At 35.1% G+C, this 22,125-nt stretch overlaps 1 protein-coding gene across 1 annotated transcript in view; it reads right to left on the bottom strand.

The window, feature by feature from the left end:
- The window catches only part of SHQ1 (SHQ1, H/ACA ribonucleoprotein assembly factor), a 111,403-nt gene that overhangs the window by 45,852 nt on the left and 43,426 nt on the right, over positions 1-22,125 (bottom strand). The window contains 1 exon segment of the mRNA XM_006917470.3: positions 3,092-3,212. Within this exon segment, the coding sequence (XP_006917532.1) occupies positions 3,092-3,212 (121 nt within the window).

Here is a 22,125-nt window from a genome sequence, read left to right as displayed (position 1 = left end):
TTTGCCCTAGAGGACATACAAATGACCGACAAATATATTATGAAAAGATGCTCATCATTGCTAGCTATTAGGGAAATGCATATCAAAACCACAATAAGATACCATCTCACATCTGTTAGAATAGCTATAATCAACGGACAAGCAATAACAAATGTTGGAGAGGATGTGGAGAAATAGGAACCCTCATATACTGTGGTGTGACTGCAAATTGGTACAGCCACTATGGAAAATAGTATGGAGGTTCTTCAAAAAACTAAGAATTGATCTACCATATGATCCAGCAATCCCTCTACTGGATATTTACCCCAAAGACTTGAAAACCCATATCTGAAAAGATATTTGTCCACCGATGTTCATAGCAGCATTATTCACAGTGGCCAGGACATGGAAGCAACTGAAGTGTTTTACAATAGTTGATTGGTTAAAGAAGCTGTGGCTTCTTTAACCAATCAACAATGGAATATTACTCAGCCATAAGAAGAGATGAAATACTGCCATTTGCGACAATTTAGATGAACCTCGAGATAATCATGCTAAGTTAAATAAGCCAGACTGAAAAAGTTGAAAATCACATGATATCACTTATATGTGGGATATAACACTAAAAGCAACAAATGAACAGAACAAACAGAGACTCGTGGACATGTAGTATAGATTAATGGTTACCAGAGGGTAGGGAGCGGGGGAAGTGGAGGTAGCTAGACAGTTAAAGGGGGTCAAATATAGGGAGGTGGGGGGAGGGTGAAGTGGGTAAAGCAGATCAAATATATGGTAGCTGAAGGAAACTGGAGTTTGGGTGGTAAACACAAAATAGAATATACAGATGTCAAATTATAATGTGCACCTGAAAATTATATAACTGTATTAACCAATGTTACCCCAATAAACTTAATAAAAAAATGTAAAATAATAATAATAAAAATAAATAAATAAATTCAGAGCCAAGCGAGTTCACCGAAAAGATAACACTGAAAAGTTCAATTATTAATGTTTACCAGAGGGTAGGGAGCGGGGGAAGTGGAGGTAGCTAGACAGTTAAAGGGGGTCAAATATAGGGAGGTGGGGGGAGGGTGAAGTGGGTAAAGCAGATCAAATATATGGTAGCTGAAGGAAACTGGAGTTTGGGTGGTAAACACAAAATAGAATATACAGATGTCAAATTATAATGTGCACCTGAAAATTATATAACTGTATTAACCAATGTTACCCCAATAAACTTAATAAAAAAATGTAAAATAATAATAATAAAAATAAATAAATAAATTCAGAGCCAAGCGAGTTCACCGTAAAGATAACACTGGAAAGTTCAATTATGTTGTGCTTGAAAAATTAAGGATGAAATTAGGTAATTTAATAAAAATTAGGTAAATCAACAAATGTCTTATTTCAAGGGGGAGAAAAAACAGCTAGGCTAGACTAGAGTTAAAATATATAAAAACACACAAAGTGAAAACAACTCAGCCTATTTAGGAAAAGGAAATTTATGGTCAAATTGGTAAGATGAAAAAAAATTTTACAAAGTAATCTGAAGAGTTCTCTCTCTCCTATCTCACTTCCCAACACATTTAAAAAAGTAGTATTATAACAATTATTAGACTCTAAGAATTTCGTTTCATTTGCTGCAACTTAAAACCAAGGGGGAAAAATTTAAGAGAAATAAAGTCTAATAATTCCCATATCAACTTGAGGGCACATATACTTCTACTTTAATGAAATATGATCTCTCTAGTTAATAAGGAATGCCACAAATAGAGAAAGGAGGAACTCGCAGAAATGGGATCAATGCTGGCACAAACCTCAATTCTCATTACATGTTTATAAAATCCTCATCCTCAAAGAAAAAAGAAAAACCTAAGTCCATATAAATAGTCTCTTTCAATTTAATTTTATTATAAAAACAACAGGAAATGGCAGCAGGGTATTTGATAAGCTCAATTAGCAGGAGGATCTAATAAAGTGATGACATGCCATTATGACCTCAGGGGTTAAAGATGTAATTTTCCATCTGGCAAAATCTAGATTTCCAACTCAAATGCTAACACCACCTGCTGTATATTATTAGGCGCTATCTAAACAGTCCCTAAGCATTTTCCTTACAACAGGTATAGCTTCAAGAATTTTTTTATTTCAGTCTGCAACATAATTGCTTCCCATGAACAGAAATTGAAAATAAATTCTACATAATGGCTCACTGAAACAGGCATTAAAGCCATACAAAAGCATTAATTTACCAATCATGGTAATACTAAAAATATCATGATCATTTTTCTTTTACGTCACGAATGATATTGTGCCATCATTATCTACAGCACCTAAGAATCATTCCAGTCACGAGCTCTCTCTGCATATTCTCAATTAATAGTCTCTTGATACTGAAATGAATACTTTGGGCATGTCTGATATGAATTAGGTCTATATAATCCCTTCACAGAATGAAAATTCACTGCATTTTAAAACCTAATGTAGTTCCTTGAGTGAGGAAACGGCAATGGCAAAGCCTTTTAAATTTTTCCATACCAAGTGCAAGGAGTCCATTTGTGAGTGTTCACACCCTTAGATACATGTGTTACCAAGAATCATGTTACTAGGCTCCAAAGGCTGTATTTTGTATACTCTGAATTATGGACTCTGTGAGCCAGTGGCTAGCCAATGAATGCACAGCTCTCGCTGTGATTAGAACTGATAAGGGTTGTGTCCTGAGATGTTTATACAGGTGCTGTATACACACAAACACACCCCACACTTAAGTAAACTATAAACATAGGTTCAGATACCTAGTCTTGAGATTTCATATTGGACAATCAATAGTATAGCACTGAATACTCATAACTCCTTGTTTTAACATCTATTTTCTAGGGCTGTACCAATTTTTTTCTAGTAAAATTATTTTTCACCATGTGTACCTCCTCCATAAGGAAATTCACCAAGGTCCCCATGCTGATTCAGTGACTTCTCAAAGTGTTTAGTAGCTATTTGGAGTTTCTCTTTCATTAAAATTTATATCCCAGTTTAATTTCATTTTCTTCCTTCTGGGTAAGTAGGTATTCCAGAAATGGGAACATGTAAAATTCGTAAGTAACTCAAAACTTACTTGGCTTTCTGAATCCACACACAGTAGTCTGAGATGTAGAGATCGTTTAGGATGTAAGCTGGGTCACTTTCCTGAAAAATTTTGTGAATATCCAGTAGACACTTTAAAACTGCACTTTTACCTGAAGGAAATTTTAAAAAATAAAATCATCTTTAAGAAAAAAAATCTGATTTTTTTTTAACTGAGAAATCCAGACACTGAGAAGTAATAAATTTATAGCAGCTCAGAGTTTTAATCGTTTTTTAGAATATTTTAAATTTTCATTTATTGCATGAAATTATATCAGTATTATTATGTCCAAAGCTCATTATTTCTTTCCTTGAGAATTATAAATAATCCTTATACACTATTGTTATAGCTAATTAATTGTAGTCATCATAAAAACACTGAAACATAACTAGGTACATTGAACAAAAGGAAATAATCCTAACTAAATGAATATTTACATGCATCATAACTTTAATTAGATAATGTTATAATTCAAGCTTTTAAAATACCATGGGAAATTAGTTTTCGAACTTTTTTATTTCTTATGTTAACATTTTTTCGGTCAAGGAATTATCTAGTACTACCTTAAATTTTTTCATCTTAAAGAATTAAAGAACGCTCAGACTGAAAACTAAAATATCATAGCACTACTTCAAAAATAAGCAGACAAAATCACTTGGAAAAAAGCTATCAAGTACTATGGTCTTGTTCAACCTAATTACTTCCTCCTGGTTATTAAATGAACCTAATTTTAATCTCAATCAAAACCTACAAAAAAAATTTATACAACTCAACAATTTTCTAGGTGTTCCAAACTTCATGACAGTCCCTGAAATTTATTAACTAGAAGGCAAATTAATAAATCTATAGTACTTCTTCTTTTAATCTGTAAAACACAGCTTTTTCTATTTTGTTCATTCTTTATAGTCCTAAAACATAAAAATACTATATACTGATTTCATGAAGATATTAGACGTGCTTTCATCATTTCCCACTTAACTTTTAGACATGATAAAAGAACGAACTAGATAATGACATCTCAAGATACCAAAATTGCTCCCACTAAATTTGTAACACAACTAACATTAGAAAGTAAACTGCAAAAGAGCAGGGACTTCTGTTTTATTTAGTAGTTAATTCCCAATGCCTAGAACAGAATCTTGCAGCAGCAGATTTTTGATTTCAATATTTTAAGAATGAATGAATGAATGAATGAATGAATGACACAGTAATCGCCTACTTAAATCCTTCCAATTTCTTTAATTGCACACCAATTCCTGATTTTTCTCTTGAAAATGACCTTTGTAACTGCCCTTCCTCCACTACCCCCTGATCACTTATTCTCACTCATACTCTTATCATCCCAAGCCTAGATTACCAAAATCCTCTTCCTCATCTCTCATATTTCTGACTTTTTCCCTTTTAGTCCTCTGACAGACATATTTTTTTTAATGAATTGTTTTCATCAAGTCCCCTCCCTGCATATGCTTTCAAGGCTCTATGGACTTGTCTAGAGTCTTTTTCTCAACTGCTTCCCCATACCTAGAATGCTTTTTCTTGATCTAATGGAATTTTATTCTGCCTATAAGGTCTAGCTAAAGTCTTCATCCTTCAGGAAGCCTGGACTGACTTTTCTAGTTGTCAGAGCTCTTTAATAACTCCTGCAAGGGAAAGAAGTGGAAAGGAAACTCGGTTGATCCTCCCCATAACCTCACCTGCTCACTTCACAGAAACAGAACCTGAGGCTCAAGGACAGTAAGATACTCACAGTGTCACTGAGTTGAGGAGCCAGGATCCAAATTCTGATCTTACCAGCTCTACAGGCTAGCCACTGTGCTACGCTATCCATATGTTCTTTGCCCAGTCAGTCTATATCAAAACATTTTTATTATTCAAGAGTTAAGTAGGTGGCAAGTTCAAAGCAGAACCTTTCCTTTAAAAAATTGTTAAACCATTTATGTGGCTTCCTTATATGGAGCTGAGAAAAATGCCAATAAAAACTTCATTGCTCAATTGGTTAAGAGAAATAAATTGTCATGCACTGCTTAACAAGGAAATGTTCTGAGAAATGCACCATTAGGTGATTTCTTCATTGTACGAACATCACAGAGTACACTTACACAAACCTAGATAGTATAGCCTACTACACACCTAGGCTCTATGGTATAGCCTATTGCTCCTGGGCTACAAGTCTGGACAGCATGTTCTTGTATAAAACATGAGATTAAATCAAGCACAGAGAAAATGATGCAATCAAGAGACGTGGTAAGCATGAGATGTACAAAGCTGCTGCTGGTGTAACATGCCTTACTGTTTTATGCGAACTTCTTTTTATGAGTAGAAAGAATACACTTTAAATTGATGATAAAAAGAATAAGTAATATAGAAACCAGTAAGTCATTTATCATCATTATCAAGTAGTATGTACTGTACATAATTGTATGTGCTATACTTTTATACAACTGGCAGTGAAGTAGGTTTGTTTACATCAGCATCAGCCCAAATACATCAGTAATGTGTTGCACAATGATGTTATCATAGCTACATAACTAGGTGATAGAAATTTTTCAGCTCCATTATCATCTTATGGGACCACAGTCCATCCTTGAAACATCATTATTTGGGACATGACTGTACTTAGAAAGCCTAAAACTACATTTAGTTAAGTCAAGGTCAGAGCTCAGACTTATCAAAGTGGCCCGGGTTAACTATATCAAATTATTAGTGTGAATTCCCCAAGTCACTGAAGGCCAATTTTAGTTACAAGGTAGGTAATGTTGAAGGCAGTTTAATGACAAGAAGAGGAAATACAGCAGGTCCTCAAATAACTTCATTTGTTCAACTTTGTTTTATTGTTTCATTATAACATTGTAGGAATTTAACTCGTTTATATCAATTAGCCTGTGGTAAAATTTGCTTTGTTAAACCTCTTTCACTTAAAGTCACATAAAGTCACAAACATATTGATAATGTTAAGTGTGGACTTAACTCCACAATCAACGCTCACAGAAGTGATGAAACCAAATTAGCTACATTACCCAAATAGCAAAAAATTAAGGGAGAACTGTAAGAATTTTTTGAACAGTTGTATTTGCCACAGAGAAGAAAATATGAGGGGGCAAGCATATGCCAATTTCTTTCTCCCTCTCTCTCACCCATTCCCTCTCACCCATTCCCTCTCCCTCTGGGGTGGAGGGGGTGAGGTACAGGAGGAAGGAGTTTATTTTTATAACTACCAACTTAAAGTTTTAAAAGTCAACAATAGATCTTTACCAAAAAACAAAAACAAAAACTATTCACTTGAAACTTGTATAAGCTCCGCTATAGTATAACACCCCAGAATACTGCCTCTCACTATCCCATTATTAGCTTACTAATAATGGCAGGTTAACAAAAAATGCAAGATTTGGAGCTGTGCTTCACAGCAAATAATTCATTGAGTGAAGAAAAGGGGCTGGGCGTGCCAGTCAGCTTGATGACAATGTGAAAAGAAGTAGACATAGGACTTAAAATGGGGTGGATTCAGGAAATAATAGAAAAAAACCATTCGGCTGGAGCAGATGGTTCAGGCATAGAAATAAGGGGAGTAAATAGGTGAGTTTGGTAGAATTCAGACTGTGACAGGAGGAGGAGACAAATACAATTAGATAGAACTGAGGTGAGAAAGCTTAAACGCAAGCATAGGGAGTAAGGATAAAAGACCCTACTCTAGATTTTCATGAAGAAAGGTATGGAATTAAGGTTTGAATTAAAAGAAAGGTATGGATTTACATATTTAATGAGAATCTATAGCAACCATTACTTAATGAAATTAATATAGCTTCATTTAGCAGACATGCCTAAAGGGAGGTTGTCCCCTTGCTAAGGACCACAGGTAAATTCAGATCTTCTACTTATCACAAAAGAATTAAAAAAGTCAAAAATATATTTTTTTATTTAAAGAGAAATTATATTGTATTTGCATGTTTTGATCCATATTTTCTTAAAAAAAGACAAATATACATAGAGAAAAACCATTAAATATATATATATTTATGTGTTTATATATATATAAATATATATATATATATATCCAAATGATATTAACAGTATTTCTCTCTATACTCATTGAACAAATCGTGAGTGCCTGATATATGCCAGACATTGTTTTACATATGGGGTTACAGTCGTTTACACTTTCTCCTATTTTCAAAATTCTTTGCACTTTCTCCTATTTTCAAAATTCTCCACAATAAATATTTATTTGTTTAACAAAGTTAGGCATGCTTGATTATATAACTAATCCCTTAAATACTGACAAAGAATGCTAAAAAATTTAATTCATACTTACAATTTCTTAAAATTATTTTTGAACAACTAAGAAGCAGTATTTAGATCAGGTAGTTTTTAGAAAATTACAAAATAACATGGAAGGCAATTTTGAAAGGGACAGTTAGGCATTCTTCAAAAGCTGTGTTTTTATTGTAGGTCTTATTCAAACTACTTTTACAGTATGCTAATTGAAAAACAAGGTAAAAGATATCAAGGCTACTGGCAGTTGAGAATCTAGAACAAAAAAATACATTAAAGCCATCCTCCCCGCAACAATATGTATGTTACCCGGAGGTCATATTTGATCTCTTTTGTTCTCACTGAATCACCAGAGATCATTATAGCATCATAGCCAAGAGACTCATGAAACATGTAGCTTTTTAAAGTCTCTTTTGTACTGACTGCTCTCTCGCTCAGGTTGTCAACCAGTTACCTAACAGCTATCAGCAAAGGAAAAAACTGGTCGTCCTGTAGGCTGTCGCACGGCCAGTAGCCAAAAGCCTTTGGGGACCCAAAGTATCTGGCTCCTGAGCTCATCACATATCATATGGGCATAAAAACTGCTCAGACCTAAATCCTATAGAATTATTTCTGCTCAAAGACACTGAAGGAAAGTGATCATTTGTAGCCAGTTTACTGCCTGGTCCAAAGCAGGAAAAATGTATCTTGCACAGTAACCACAGTAACTATTTTCATTGCAGTAATGAAGTGGCCTCCAGGATGTTCAATCTCCAAAAAGTTAGGGATTCTCTATCATCGACTTGTTCCTCACTTAAGCCAAACCTATCCACGAAAGAAAGGCTTCTGGTATCAAGATCTCTTGAAAAGAGTTTAAAATTAGTAGAAGCAGTTTAAAACTAGTATCCTGGTCTATAAATGACAAGTGCCATGAATGTTTTACCTCGGGGAAAATGGCTGTCTAATAACAACAGAGAAACATAATGACAACATAAAGAAAAATATGAAGGACAAAACAAGCAGATGGACAGTAAACAGTATTTAACATATTCTCTGGAAACTCACTCTCTGGCTTTTCTTTAAAGGGAAGGTAAACTAAGAACAATGTGCTTTTCTGTTTTCGACAGATGTGGCATCTCAGGTTAAGGTATCTTGAAACCGAAACAAGATTGAATTGTTCTAAATTAGAATCCATTGGCTATTTGAAATCTTCCTATTAAGAGACCAGGTTTGGCAATAATCTCTATTGACAGACAAGCTCATAGTCGGAGGCACTTAAGAAAGGGCTCCCGTCTCTAGATTATTAGAATAGTGAATGTTTTCACTGCGCAAAAGCCAGCACAGGAAAAATAATATAATTAGTTAGCTCTATAATAAGAACTAAATTTCTTTTCAACTATTGGTACATTATAATTGCTATGTGGCTATGGTTTACTGGGTACTTAGTTCTGCTTTTTAAAGTTTTGAGCTACAAACCCAAGAAGCAAAAAGAGTAAAGGTAAAAGAGGTGGTTATTCAAAATACCTAAAGAAAAGCACTGCTTCATCTTTATTTGTAAAATCACCTTAAAATAAAAGCAAACAAACAAAACATTGCTGTCGTTTAAAATGCATAACTTAGTATATACCCAGCTAGAATCCTGGAATTTTGATGAGACCACATTATCAGAAGGGATAATTTATGAATTATTTTTAATACTAATTTTCATTAATTATTTGAACATTAAGAGGGATTAACAGAAGAACTGTGTCAAATTAATCAAAATTAAGAGACTAAAAGTGTAGTAATTTGCTTCAATACCAGGCCCTGTTTGGAAGTAGCATAAAGCCAAGTCCCCAGAAACAAACATATATTAGATTTAGCTTTATGAAAGCTTTTCAATTTGATTTTTATCTTCGAATTCCTCAAATGCCATTTAAGCTCTTACAGTTCTGAGCTGTCTCTGAGCTGTAATAAGAAACACACTTGAAGCAATAATAGTTACTATTTTTATGCACAAATTGTCCTATATGGATTTTTAAATTATTCTGTTATTAAAATTACAAATATTACTGGTTTACCCACAAACAAAATTAATATGAAGCAAACATACTTTGTAAATGTTCCCCTTCCCTGGAAGGTACAACAACCAATCCAACTTAATTTACCATCAAGTCTCAAATCAGGCATTACTTCCTCTAGGAACTGGATTCTAGCTCTTGCCCAAGGTTTAGGTTCCTTCATAATTCTTGGCACATCTATCTAGTCTATTAAGGTAGTTAGTAGCTACTCCCTTGCTTTGTACCAAGTGCTTTCCATACATTGCATCATTTAACTCTACTAGTTAGGTACTTTCTTGCTTATTTCATAAATGAGGAAACTGAGCCTCAATATTACAAAGGAGTTGGCAAGATCACAGCTAGGAAATAACGGTCATGACTTGAAAATAAGTACGTCTGCCTCCCAGTCACTATGCAATAAATACAGTGTCAGTATGTATAAACTTTTGTGGTGAACTCCTTGAGGAGAAAGGACGTGGCTTTTCAACTTTCTTTCTGGTCTAGAATAATGTCTAGCAAATTGTATGATACCATTTGGTTGTTAATGTAGTCTGGAGATCATAGGACCTAAGTTTAAAAACACCTGGTCAAACTGCTCAGTTAACAAGTACTAGTTATAACACCTCTGTGATCTGTACATTTAAGTTATTGTGTCATGACAAATATGGAGTATATAATTTGTTTGTACATTCCCTTATTATACCTACATCATGTCTCGGATAAGAAAAGAACGCAGCTATGCCAACTTTCTTACACTACTACACCATCAAAAGTTCAAGGAATTCATTTAACCCAAGGCTGCTTTTTGCCTTTTCTGCTCTAACAAACCCTGCTAGATTCGCTGGTTTGAAAGGACAGCCTTGACATTAATTCAATCCTCCTCCTTAAGTCACCTGTCAAAGCAGTAGTTGTGTTAGTTTATAAATATATGCCCAGATGTCATCAAAATTACATAATGGTAGCACAACTAATTTCAATTTCTTTAGACAGTTAAGAATGAGGCATCCAAGTTCAAGGTAGAACTTAAAAAAAAATCCCATCTATATAGTAAGTACAAAAGTAGAAAGGTTAAGAAGCTGAACATGCATGGAAAAAAGCTCTTGAAACAGTTGCAATCTAAACTTGGATTTAAAAAAAAAAAAATCCATAAGCATCCAAAACTTCTAATTCTGTGGTTCAAATTTTATTTCAATTATTCTACCTTATGAATACAGCATCTCAGTGCCTAGTAGCTCAGTTTAAAATAAATTTATTGTTGCTTTAATTAAGACTATTATACTTCATTTGCCCCATAGATACTACTTAATATTAAAAGTTTAGACTTATTTTTTGGAATTAGTTCAGAATTGGGAAAACTAAAACTGTGCATGAAGTCAGAAGGAAGAGATATATAGAAGGAAAGACAACTGGCTCATGAAAAAAAAAACAAAAAATTAACCCAGTGCGACTAGATTTATGAGTCCTTTTCCTGATCTGAAACACTTATCAGTATGTCAGGTAGAAGGAAAGAAACCAAACCCTTCTGATACCCTCACTTAGTGAGAGTGTTTGCTTACTGCTAAATGGTTTGCATACTGATAGAAATGACTTATGCTTCTCTACATTTTAATCTATGTACAGTAAATATAACTTAGTAAAAATGATTAGCTATCTACATGCAAGTTTAATTTGTATTAAAAAGTTACATGAAAATTTTGATTATGAAATTAAGATTTCAGAATTCTAGTCCTAAATTATAAAAGGCTAATAAGGAAAGATCATTTTAAAAACTAAGTATATGTAATCTTGTGCAGTTCTTAGCTAATTTCTCTTAAAAAGTAGAAGTGAAAATAGCCAAGAATCTGCTTGCTTTTGGTTTAATTTCTTAGCTGTTTGATACTTAATCTGAATCCCTTTCCACACATATAAATTGGTGGGGAGAGAAATGTTTCAGACCTGCTGTGGGAATTAAATGAGACAATCAACATGTAAGCACTTTACAGATGACAAGGGAAGGAGGACAACAGATCATATAGGGTCAAGGGCCCTGGGACTCCTTTTACTAGCTCGTACTCCACTACCTGTGAGACATCTGCCTATATATTCTTTATCCCTCCATATCACTGCTGGCCCTCTGGTTCAGACCATATTATCTGTCCCCAAACTACTTAACCTCAGGCAAGAATAGTGATCTCCTGTCTTCTCCATACTACTAACTCACTCCCTTCAATGACTCTAACCTTGGTGCTACTGCCAGATGAATCTGACTTCATGAGCCTGTCACAAACCACAACACCAAATTCTCCAGTGGTCCTTCACGGAACAAGACCAGTCTCTTTAGCAAGCCACTGCAGGCTCTCCACAATCCTGCCCCAATACAATGTTCCCACCTCTTTCCTACAATTCCCCTTCATATCCCAGGCCTCCAAACTAGAATATTTGCCATTTCTTGGACATATGTAACTTATTTTCCTCTCCCTGATTTTCCTTACCTTCTATCTTCCCAAAGAATACATTCTGCTACTCGTCTTTTCTAAATCCTACAAATTTTGCAGTAGTAACTACTACTACATCTTATTCATTAGGCCTATGCTGTTTGCTTCTTCCTTTCAAGCCCTTTCCCTCACCCAAAATCAAAAGCACCCAATGGAGTCAGAGTGAGGTATGGTACTGGAGTCCTATAACTCATCCTCCACTCTGGGAGGCTCTGGATGACAACAGTAATGATACAAAGTGAGTGGAAAGAGGTAAGAGATCTTTTGTTTTATTTTTTTAAGGTTTTTGTTCATAGCTACTTAGAGAATGCAGGACATCTCCTACCTCCTTCCCCAACCTAATCTGGGAACCCACACAGGGTTGAGACTCAGTCACAAGGTAGGAATGAAAGAGCAGACACCTGGTGCAAGCCCTTAGTGCAGCTGGAAACTAGCAAGTCCAAGAAGGTATGAGAAACACAGCTGGGCACTTAGCTTGCTTTGGAGTTGAAATCAAAAACTAATTACCCACATAGGCTGACTTGGACTCTCAGAACTGCCATGGCTCTTACAGTTTTATCTTAAATCTTACAGCATTTTCATATTTAAATTGGGATCCTTGTGGGGATGGAAATGTTCTGTCTCGACTATATCAATGTCAATATCCTGTTTGTGATATTGTACTCTAGTTCTATGGAATCTATATAAGACAGTTTGTTTATCCATTGGCGAAAACTCAATAAAGCATACACTATGTATTACTACTTTGGAAAAAAAAAATCATTGCTCTCTACTTTCCCAAACCTGGCAATACTACATATCCACATAGTTACAATAGGCAACAACTGGAGACATGTATGTCTCCAGTTCACACAGTCTCATTACTCTTAATTTTTTAAAACCCTGCCATCCTCATTCATTCAGCCACTTGATCAAGTAGTCATCTCAGTTTGCTTCTACTAATGTTAAGGGATCTACTTTAATGGGAACCAACTACATCAGCTACATCTCATCCTGTGGAGAGAAGAAAGCAGATGAAACGATCCCTTTTAACACTAGCCACTATTTGGAATGGAAGGTACCCAAAGACCTCAGCTCACTCCAAAAAGGGCCCTCCTTTGATAAACTTTATCACATACCTATGATAAAGTTTAATTTACAAATCAGGCAATTTCATGGACAGAAGATTCATTCTTGCCATAAATCTTAGCAACCACGGCATGATTTTTTTTCTTTCCTTACTGAGAACTTTCACCTTTTCACTTAAAGGAAGCAATTTAAGGCTTGTCTTTGGCATATGTGAATTGCCAGCATTACTTCTCCTGGGCTTAGGAGCTACTATTAATTAAAGGCTTGAACACAAGCACTGATACACTGACAGTTGATCTGATAACCTAGTGGGCTACTAAGTGAATAACGGGTAGGCCGCATATGGATATAAAGAGCAAAGGGATGATTCACATCCCATGTGGGACGAAGCAGAACATAGAGAAATTTCATCACACAAATCAAAATAGTGCGCAATTTAAAACTTATGAATCGTTTATTCCTGGAATTTTCCATTTAATATTTTCAGTACATGGCTGACCATGGGTAACTGGAACCAAAGAAAATGAAATTGCAGATAAGGGGGTACTATTGTAATGCCTTGCATAGAGTAGGGATTAGGTCTATTGAAAAAAAGTCTGCTCTTTGTTATTTTTCCATATTAATCCCTATTTAAAGGAATTCTAAATTGCAAAAATATGAACTTCCATGTTCCAGATAAAATATAAATAAAGCATTATTTAATTTACTTCATCTAGGCCTCAAAATACTGTGGAACAGAACCTTCATTCATTGGGATCAAATAAAATGTTTTTGTTCTGGCTTCTGGAAAAAATGGCATAGATGATAGAGAATTTGTTCATCTCTCTTGTGACCAAATCAAAGTTGTGACAGAAACATGGAGCAAAGAGTGAGCAAAGTCACCTGGGATCTAGACAAACAGAAGCACTACGACTAAGGAGAGGAATAATTAATCAACTTGCAGATAGAAGGGGGCGAAGATGCCAGGCTGCCCATTCCCCAGCGGCTGAGTGAGACAGAGGCCACAGCAACAGCATGATAGCTGCAGATGCCTCTTAAAGGGGCTGTGTTCACGAGTGGACTTTCAAGGTGACGACTTGCTCGTTCTGAGCACCAAAGCCAGGTCGGCTGCACAAGGGGCACCAGGGACTTGCAGGGGAACACTCAGTTATTGAAGTGAAGGCCGGAGGCGAAGATCTCTCCCAGGCAGAAGAGCCAGCAATATCCAGCCTGCCCCGCTCTCAGGGTGCAGATGTAGTGCCGCCATAGCTGAGGCCATCAAACTGGATAACAGAAGTTGCTCCGCCCAGAGGATTCCCTGAAACTCTGCCTACCCCAACTCACAGCCCCACCCAAGCCACATCCAGTTATGTCCTTGGCAAGTCTGGTGCTCCTTGCTGAGTAGAACCAACACTCAAACTGGTGAGAGCTAGCCTCAGCTTCTGGTGTGGTCTCAAGGTAACTTTAAGCACAGAATCTGTGGATTGCTTGCTAAATCTTAACAGGTTGCCCTGGAGGGGCATAGGCTGGGACTAAACTTGGCCTGCAGCTAAACTCCTCTGAGGACAGTGCCACTGGACACCTACTACACAAAGCCACACTAATAAGACCGGGAGACTTAGGAGCTTTGCTTAGGACATAAGAAAAGACACACAAAGGCAGTCAAAATGGTAAGACAAAGAAGTCAAAACTGTATGAGAGAAAAGAACAGAGATCCAAGAATAATGAATGGTGTCAAGCAATTTAAAGATGCAGAGTTCAAAACACTGGTTATAAAGATGCTCAATGAACTTATGGGAAGTGTAGATGAATTCAGTGAGAAATTTAACAAAGAGATAAAAAAACATAAAAATGGAAATGGAAATTATAACAGGGAACCAATCAGAAATGAAGAACACATTATCAAAGATGAAGAGTATATTAGAGGGAATCAACACAGTGGATAAAGAAGAGAATCCAACCACCGATACAGAGGATGGGGAAGCCAAGGCTACTCAATCAGAATGGCAAGAAAAAAGAAGACAAGACTATAATAATAATGATTTAAGGAGCCTATGGGACACTATTAAAGGTAAAAATATCTATGTCATAGGGGTACCTGAAGGAAAATAAGAAGTTGAAGAGTTATTTGAAGAAATAATGAAACTTCCCTAACCTGGTGAAGGAAACAGACATAAAACCCCAGGAAGCTCAGAGAGTCCCAAGAACAAGGAAACCAAAGAGGCCCACACCAAAACACATTATAATTAAAATGCTAAAGGTTAAATGCAAAGAGAGAATCTTAAAAGCAGCAAGAGAAAAGCAGTTAGTTACCTACAAGGGAGCACTCATAAGACTGGCAGCTGATTTCTCAAAAGAAAGAATGCAGGTCAGAAGGGCTTGGCACAAAATATTCAATGTGATGAAAACCCAAGATCTACAACCAAGAATACTTTATCCGGCAAAGCTATCATTTAGAGATGAAGGACAGATAAAGAGCTTCCCAGACAAAAATAAGCTAAAAGAATTTATCAACACCAAGCAAGTATTACAGTGTTTCTTCTTTTTTAAGAAGAAAAAAACATGAATCAAACATGAATAAAGAATAGTAGTAACTACATTCCTATCAACAAGTACCTCCAATGGAAAAGAATTAAGTAATCCAATCAAAAGACAGAGAGGCTGAAAGGATAAGAAAAAAAGTCTCCTACATATGCTGCCTATAAGAGACTCACTCCAGAGTAAAAGACACACATGGATTAAAAGGGATGGAAAAATATTGCCTTGATGGACCTAAACGATGTTGTGCTGAATGAAATAAGTCAGATAGAGAAAGACAAATATTATATGATTTCACGTACATGTGGAATCTAAAGAACAAAATAAACAACAACAACAACAAAAATAGAAATAAACTCAAAGATACAGAGAATATTTTGAGGGCTACTAGATTGGAGAGGGATTCGGGGGACGGCTCAAAAGGGAAAAGGGATTTGAAGTACAAATGGATAGTTACAAAACAGACGAAGATATAAAGTGTAGCATAAGGAAAATAGTTAATAATGTAATAAATAAGGGGGAGAGGGGTATACAATTTAGTGAGTGATCACTTTGTGAGCTATATAGATCTCTGGTCACTACACTATACAACTGAAATGAAAATATTGTATGCCAACTGTAATTGAAAAAAACACTCATTGAATTGCACAACGTAAATACGAGCAACTAATTGTCTATTATATTTCAATAAAGCCATAAAAAATGTTTTTGTTCTTGTGAATCAATCTTAAATATGTATAATTTTCTGCCTTTATCCTCTTAAAGAGAGTAGACTTAGTTACTCCCTTATAAATTCAGATTAATAAAAATAATGTCAAAACTGACTTTTGATTTCTTAAAAGAGGCGCTAGCTATAGAAGTTTTTTTAAAGCCATAATATTCAAACCATGTAACTAATTTTGGGGTCTTTTACATTGCTCAGTTCAAAAACTGCAGAAATTAATAAACTTATCTTAAATAAATAGTACTGGAAACACAATGTAGAATTTAAATTGGATGTACCGCCAACCCCTGAACAATATAGGTTTGAATACACAGACCCATTTATACATGAATTTTTTCCAATAAATTTATTGGTATTTTTTTGGATTTGCCACAATTTGAAAAAAACTCACAAATGAACCTTGAACCCAGAAATATTGAAAAAACTAAGAAACAGGTATGTCATGAATGCATAGGATATATGTAAATACTAGTCTATTTATCCTTTATTACCATAAAATGTACACAAATCTATTATAAAAAGTTAAAAATTTTATAACAATCCAGTCACTAGTATACAGGCGAGGCTACCATGAAACAATCATATTGATTAAACTATGCTACCAAAAAGCAATCACACTGATGCTTCTTCATTATAAATGCATGACTTGTTATACTTGTAAATAAATATGAATTTTTTTCACATTATCTTTTCATTTTTAATGTCTAGTGTTAGTAATACATAGAACATCTACAGTGTTTTGTATCATATAAGACAATATTGATGTAGGTACTGAATGACAATTCATGTTGTAAACAGATGACATAAACTTATGGTATCGATAAATATAATACAGTACTGTAAATGTATTTTCTCTTAATAACATTTTCTCTCTAGTTTATTGTAAGAATACAGCATATAATACATATAACATACAAATTATGTGTTAATCAATTGTTTATATTATCGGTAAGGCATCCAGTCAACAGCAGACTATTAGTAAGTAGTTAAGTTTGCAGGGAGTCAAAAGTTAAACGTGGATTTTTGTGCAGGGGGCCGGCACCCCTACCCCATGTTATTCAAGGGTCAACTTTTATGTATAAGTAAATATTTAAGGGATTAGCTGATTCTGAGACATCACCCACTGGTAAGCATTCGGATATAACTCAACTTTCCAAAGAACATTAACACTTTAAGATTACTTTTTTTGTAGCAAAATAACCATAGTTCTATGTTGGCAATTAAAAGGCAACTTATGATTTGTAAACCACACAAGAAATGCTGCCCTGTACAGAGTATTTTAAGAGAACAAAGGATGTTTTATATAAATGTAACCCAGAAATTATCGCAAAAGCTATCTAAAAAATGTCAGCGATTAACAATATCTAATGATTAAAAAAGTTATTAGAGAAAAAGAATTCTATGGAGATCATTGGAATTTGATTTTCTACCCTTTAATGATATGCTCATATACAACATCCATCTATACAGAAATGGCGGTATAAAGCCACAAATGCTCCAAGGATAAATAATAAATAAGAAGAATGTGCCGTTCAAGAGTTGGTGAAGACAGATTTGGGGTCTGAGGAAGAAATGGCAATAAAAGGAATTTGCCTTGCCTAATGGAAGGAAAATCCAGGGAGTGGGGCCTATAACTGGCTCTGTCCAGACCTCACAGCGGAGACCTACTCTCCCTGTCACATTTCAGCTGCAGCTCACACACTCCAGGGCTCTGGAACACCTACTTTCTTAGATTAGCTGGTATGTAAGTGGTCAGCGAAAACAGGTACAAACAGTACTTCAATATTTGATTTGAATTCCATGCTATTTAAATTTCCTGAAAGCACTATGATTGTTCCATTCTTAGAAATATTTTCATTTCAATGGGGACCTGACTAGGAAGTAAAATGATCAAAAACAATTTAGAGTGAGGAAGAAAACAGAAAGAATTATCATCTCCTGTGTGGGGAGCAGGAAATTAAGTGATAATATTAAAGAAATAGAGAAATCAATTCTGGTGACCAGTTAACTCATATAGGAAAGGAACTATCAACTAGCTAAAGAGGCTGTAGGACAAATCTCAAAGTCAGATAGCATATCAACTCCAAATTTTTACAGATTAAATTATGCTACTGTGAACTTCCTCATGCTGCTCACTTATAATATTTAGAATCCTCCCTCCACCCTTCACGTCCCAGTTCAAATCTTATGTCCTAAATGAAGCTTTCTCTGATCCCTAGTAAAATATGAACACCTGTTCCTTTTAGAACTATTTCGTATACATTTCATCTAAGGTACTTACCACTGTCTACTATGTATTTTATGTTTTGATGGACATTTTAGCTTCCCTACTAGCATACAGGCTCCCAAATATAGTACATAAATCTAATTCATCTTTCTGTTGCTCTTTATATTTACAGGGTACTCTGCACACAATAGCTTTTTAGCAGGTACTAACAAAATACCTATTGAATGAGTAACTTAATGAATAAACTCATTAACCAATTAACAAGTATTTAGAACAACAGGAAATTGTAGTAGGAGTTGAGAATCAGAAGTCAAATAAGGCAGAGCTCCCCTATGTAAGAGGTTACGTGTTTTAAGTGACTTAAAGGTAAGTCAGTTTCCCTAGCTTTATATTTTCACCCACTATATTTCTCCTTTGAAATACTTATTATGAATGCAATATTTTTGAAAATCAGGTAGTTGTGTAATTCCATACCCACCCCACCCACCTGTCCTGTTAGAATTTTAAGCTCCCTGGGGTACGAGTTGAATCTCTCCTGTTCACTATCATATCTCCAGATCCAGGTCTGTACCCTGACATAGCAAGCAGTCAACAAATACTTGTTGAATCACTCTCAAAATAAATTTACCAAAATACTTAAGGAGTAAAAATTAAAAAGTCTAACAATTCTTTAAAATGTTCATAATTGGGAATTCATGCAAATTAAATACAGATAAAGGTCAACACTGGAAAATCCTAGTGACTTCATCTTTTAGTTTTCAAGTTTGGGTAATCTTTACAATTCAATAAAAAGCAGCATTTGGACTTTGGACTAAATAGATTCAACTGCTAAAAACAAATTTATCTTCAAGGCTGCATCAGAACTCAGAGCTTACACAATACACTTGCCATATCTCAATTTCTTGAACAATCATTTTTCCTAAAGAAAAGGATCAGTTCCAAGCCCTGTGGTATGGTTATTCTTTTCTTTCATATTGATTGTGTTAATTCAGAAAGCAGTTAATTCAGCAGGTGTGCTTATTACTATACTAGCATATTAAGACAGGATTCTTTCTGACTCATTTCCAATGAGGCTCACAAAAGATAAAATATATCAAGTAACCCCATTTTTAAAAGAGATACTAAACTCTCTATGCTAACCTGTAAAAAAACTAATAAAAAATTGATTTGTGACCTTTTAGACTAATATTCACCTCCAAGAATTTAAGGGTAAAGAAGTCCAGAATCTCTGGACAAAGTTGCTGTACTGCTGTGGGGTTTCTACAATACTCCATGGGAGAGGGGAGGAGGTGCTTTCCTGTTATCCTAAACCAAGAGAAAGAGGGTTTTATGAGGGGCCCCGGAGAGTGTAACCTACCTTCCCTGGAAATTGAGGGGTACGAAGACTACTGTCTAACCCATACCTGATAAAAGCTCCCCATCGAGAAGCAAAGAGCAGCCTGTGATACTGAGTAAAGGGCCTGTTCTGAAAACAAGCAGTATTTCCTACAATAGCAAACAGGGCCCTCTTCTCCATTGCTGGCTTCCCAGCCAGGCCAGAGCAGGGGAAGGGAAGATTTATTTTTTTAATCAAGTTCAAAGGGGACATTTAAGTACTGCAATGAGACTCTTCTTGTAATCTAAAGTGGTAGAAAAAGTTATAGAATACTTACAGTGTATTATAGGATATATGTGTGTGTTCGTGTGTGTGATATGATATTTATAGGATATATATTCCACCCAGAAACAATAAAAAAAAAAAGGGGGGGGGGTAGAGAGAATAAGATCAAAGAAGAATGGGAGAAAAAATTAAGTTGTTTCCCTTCCACCCCATGATGTTCAGCCTTTTCAATTTAATAGTTATATTACATGTTCAGTAGTTGCTCAAGGGTATGGAAGAACAAGGAATGTCTTTATAAAAATTATAAAAATTAATGAAATATAGATCTTAGTACAAATAGTAAACTGTATGAACAATGTATAATCAAATATGAAACTATGCCACTTCTAAATGGAATAAAATTTCTAAAGACATATTAGAAATGCTGTTCTCTTTTGATTCCCTTTTTCTTTTATATTCAATGAGTAACAGTACTTAAGTGATGCTGCCATGAAACCACTACTTAAGTGATGCTGCCATGAAAGATCTACTCACTCTTCTCAAAAGAACGGAACAAGGAGGAGGAAGTGAAAGTTGCTGAAGAAGATAGGAACAGAGGGGAAAAAGGGGGGATGATCATGTGCCCCAAGATTATTTATCCAGGGAGAGCAATTCCATGTACAAGGTCCAATGTTCAACGCTACAACAGTACTTAAGAAACAAAGTAGGTTTTCTGACCTTAAAGGAATTTGGATTAGACATATAGCAACAGTGAGAGAGAAACACACAGTCTTTTGAAGGTGGGGAAGGGGTGGGAGAAGAAATTCAAAATTAAAAATAGCCAAAGTCCCAGTAAAGAATGGTTGTAAAGGCTACAGTAAAGTCAAGTGAAGTAAATACATGGATCTTTCAAACTCAGATCTTAGTCAATTAGTTATGAAATATCAGGTAGAATTCTAAATCCTTCATTACGTCGGTTTTGGAAGCTTGTTCCATTTAAGATGAATATTTCTTCAGGGGAAAGAAGTATTTTTTACTTTCAGCTATGGAAACAGGATGCTGAACTTTATAATAAAAGTGTGATCATTGTGATTGCACTTCGAATCATAAGTAGGCATACAAATTCATTCTTGGAAAATATTAAATGCCAGACTGAGCTATCCCCACTTAAATTATGGGGTATCCAAATAATTGAGACTCTTAAATGACAATAATGGTATCCCTATACAAACACAGGTTATAATCCTCATGCGGAGAGCCTGTCATCCCCAGAGCATATGGTGTGAATTCTAGACAGTTCAACATTCTGTTTCAACACTAATTAGCCACAATCCAAATTAGCCACAGAACATACTGTATATAGTTTATAGTGGGTTCAGATTCATTTTCAGCAGACAAGCCTCCAGTGTGTTACCTCAGGTTTTCTGCTACTATCACAACACAGCTAAGACTAGTTCTTGTCTGGCTTGATAATGATAAAAAGTTAAATCTAAATTTCAACTGTTTTGAGTAACTGGTTATAGTGGAAATCAAGGCCGCCAAATATTTGGTTATGCAATCACAAAACTGATTACTTTTCAAATAATAATCTAAATAACTACATTATTTCCCAGAATAAAAAGTACCAAGTAATTGTATTTATGTGTGTGTGGTCCTGTGTGTACACCCAAGTACAAAAGGGTTTTACCAGTTTTTCATCTGGAAGCCATGATGTAACAGAATAATCACAACCTGAATTCTCACTGTTTATATCTTTGAATAATGCACAGATAATCTAGCATAACTTAAACAAATTAATTGTGACGTGTAACTCAAGTTCAACAATTATTTATAGTAGATTGATTTTTCAAGGTAATTTTTTGTAATTTAAGAAATATTATGTGTGGAAGGCAAGAAGAAATAACATGCAAAAAAATAAAGTTGTTTCCTACAATTAAATTAGATAGATTTAAATTAAAGTTGGATTTCTTAAACATAGTAGCTCCACTAGCCTATAATCAACAATCCTTCAAAATAAAATATAGCTAGTCTAAACCAACAGGATTAATAAAAAGTTATCTTTCATTTATCTATGATTCATTTTTATAATTAATGTCTACTTTAAAAGAATCTACTTCAAACATGATTCCCCGTTCCCCAGGGCAAGAAG

Source organism: Pteropus alecto, unplaced genomic scaffold (genome assembly GCF_000325575.1).
Source record: "Pteropus alecto unplaced genomic scaffold, ASM32557v1 scaffold75, whole genome shotgun sequence".
NCBI lineage: Eukaryota > Metazoa > Chordata > Mammalia > Chiroptera > Pteropodidae > Pteropus > Pteropus alecto.
This window is presented reverse-complemented; position numbering and strand designations above follow the sequence as displayed.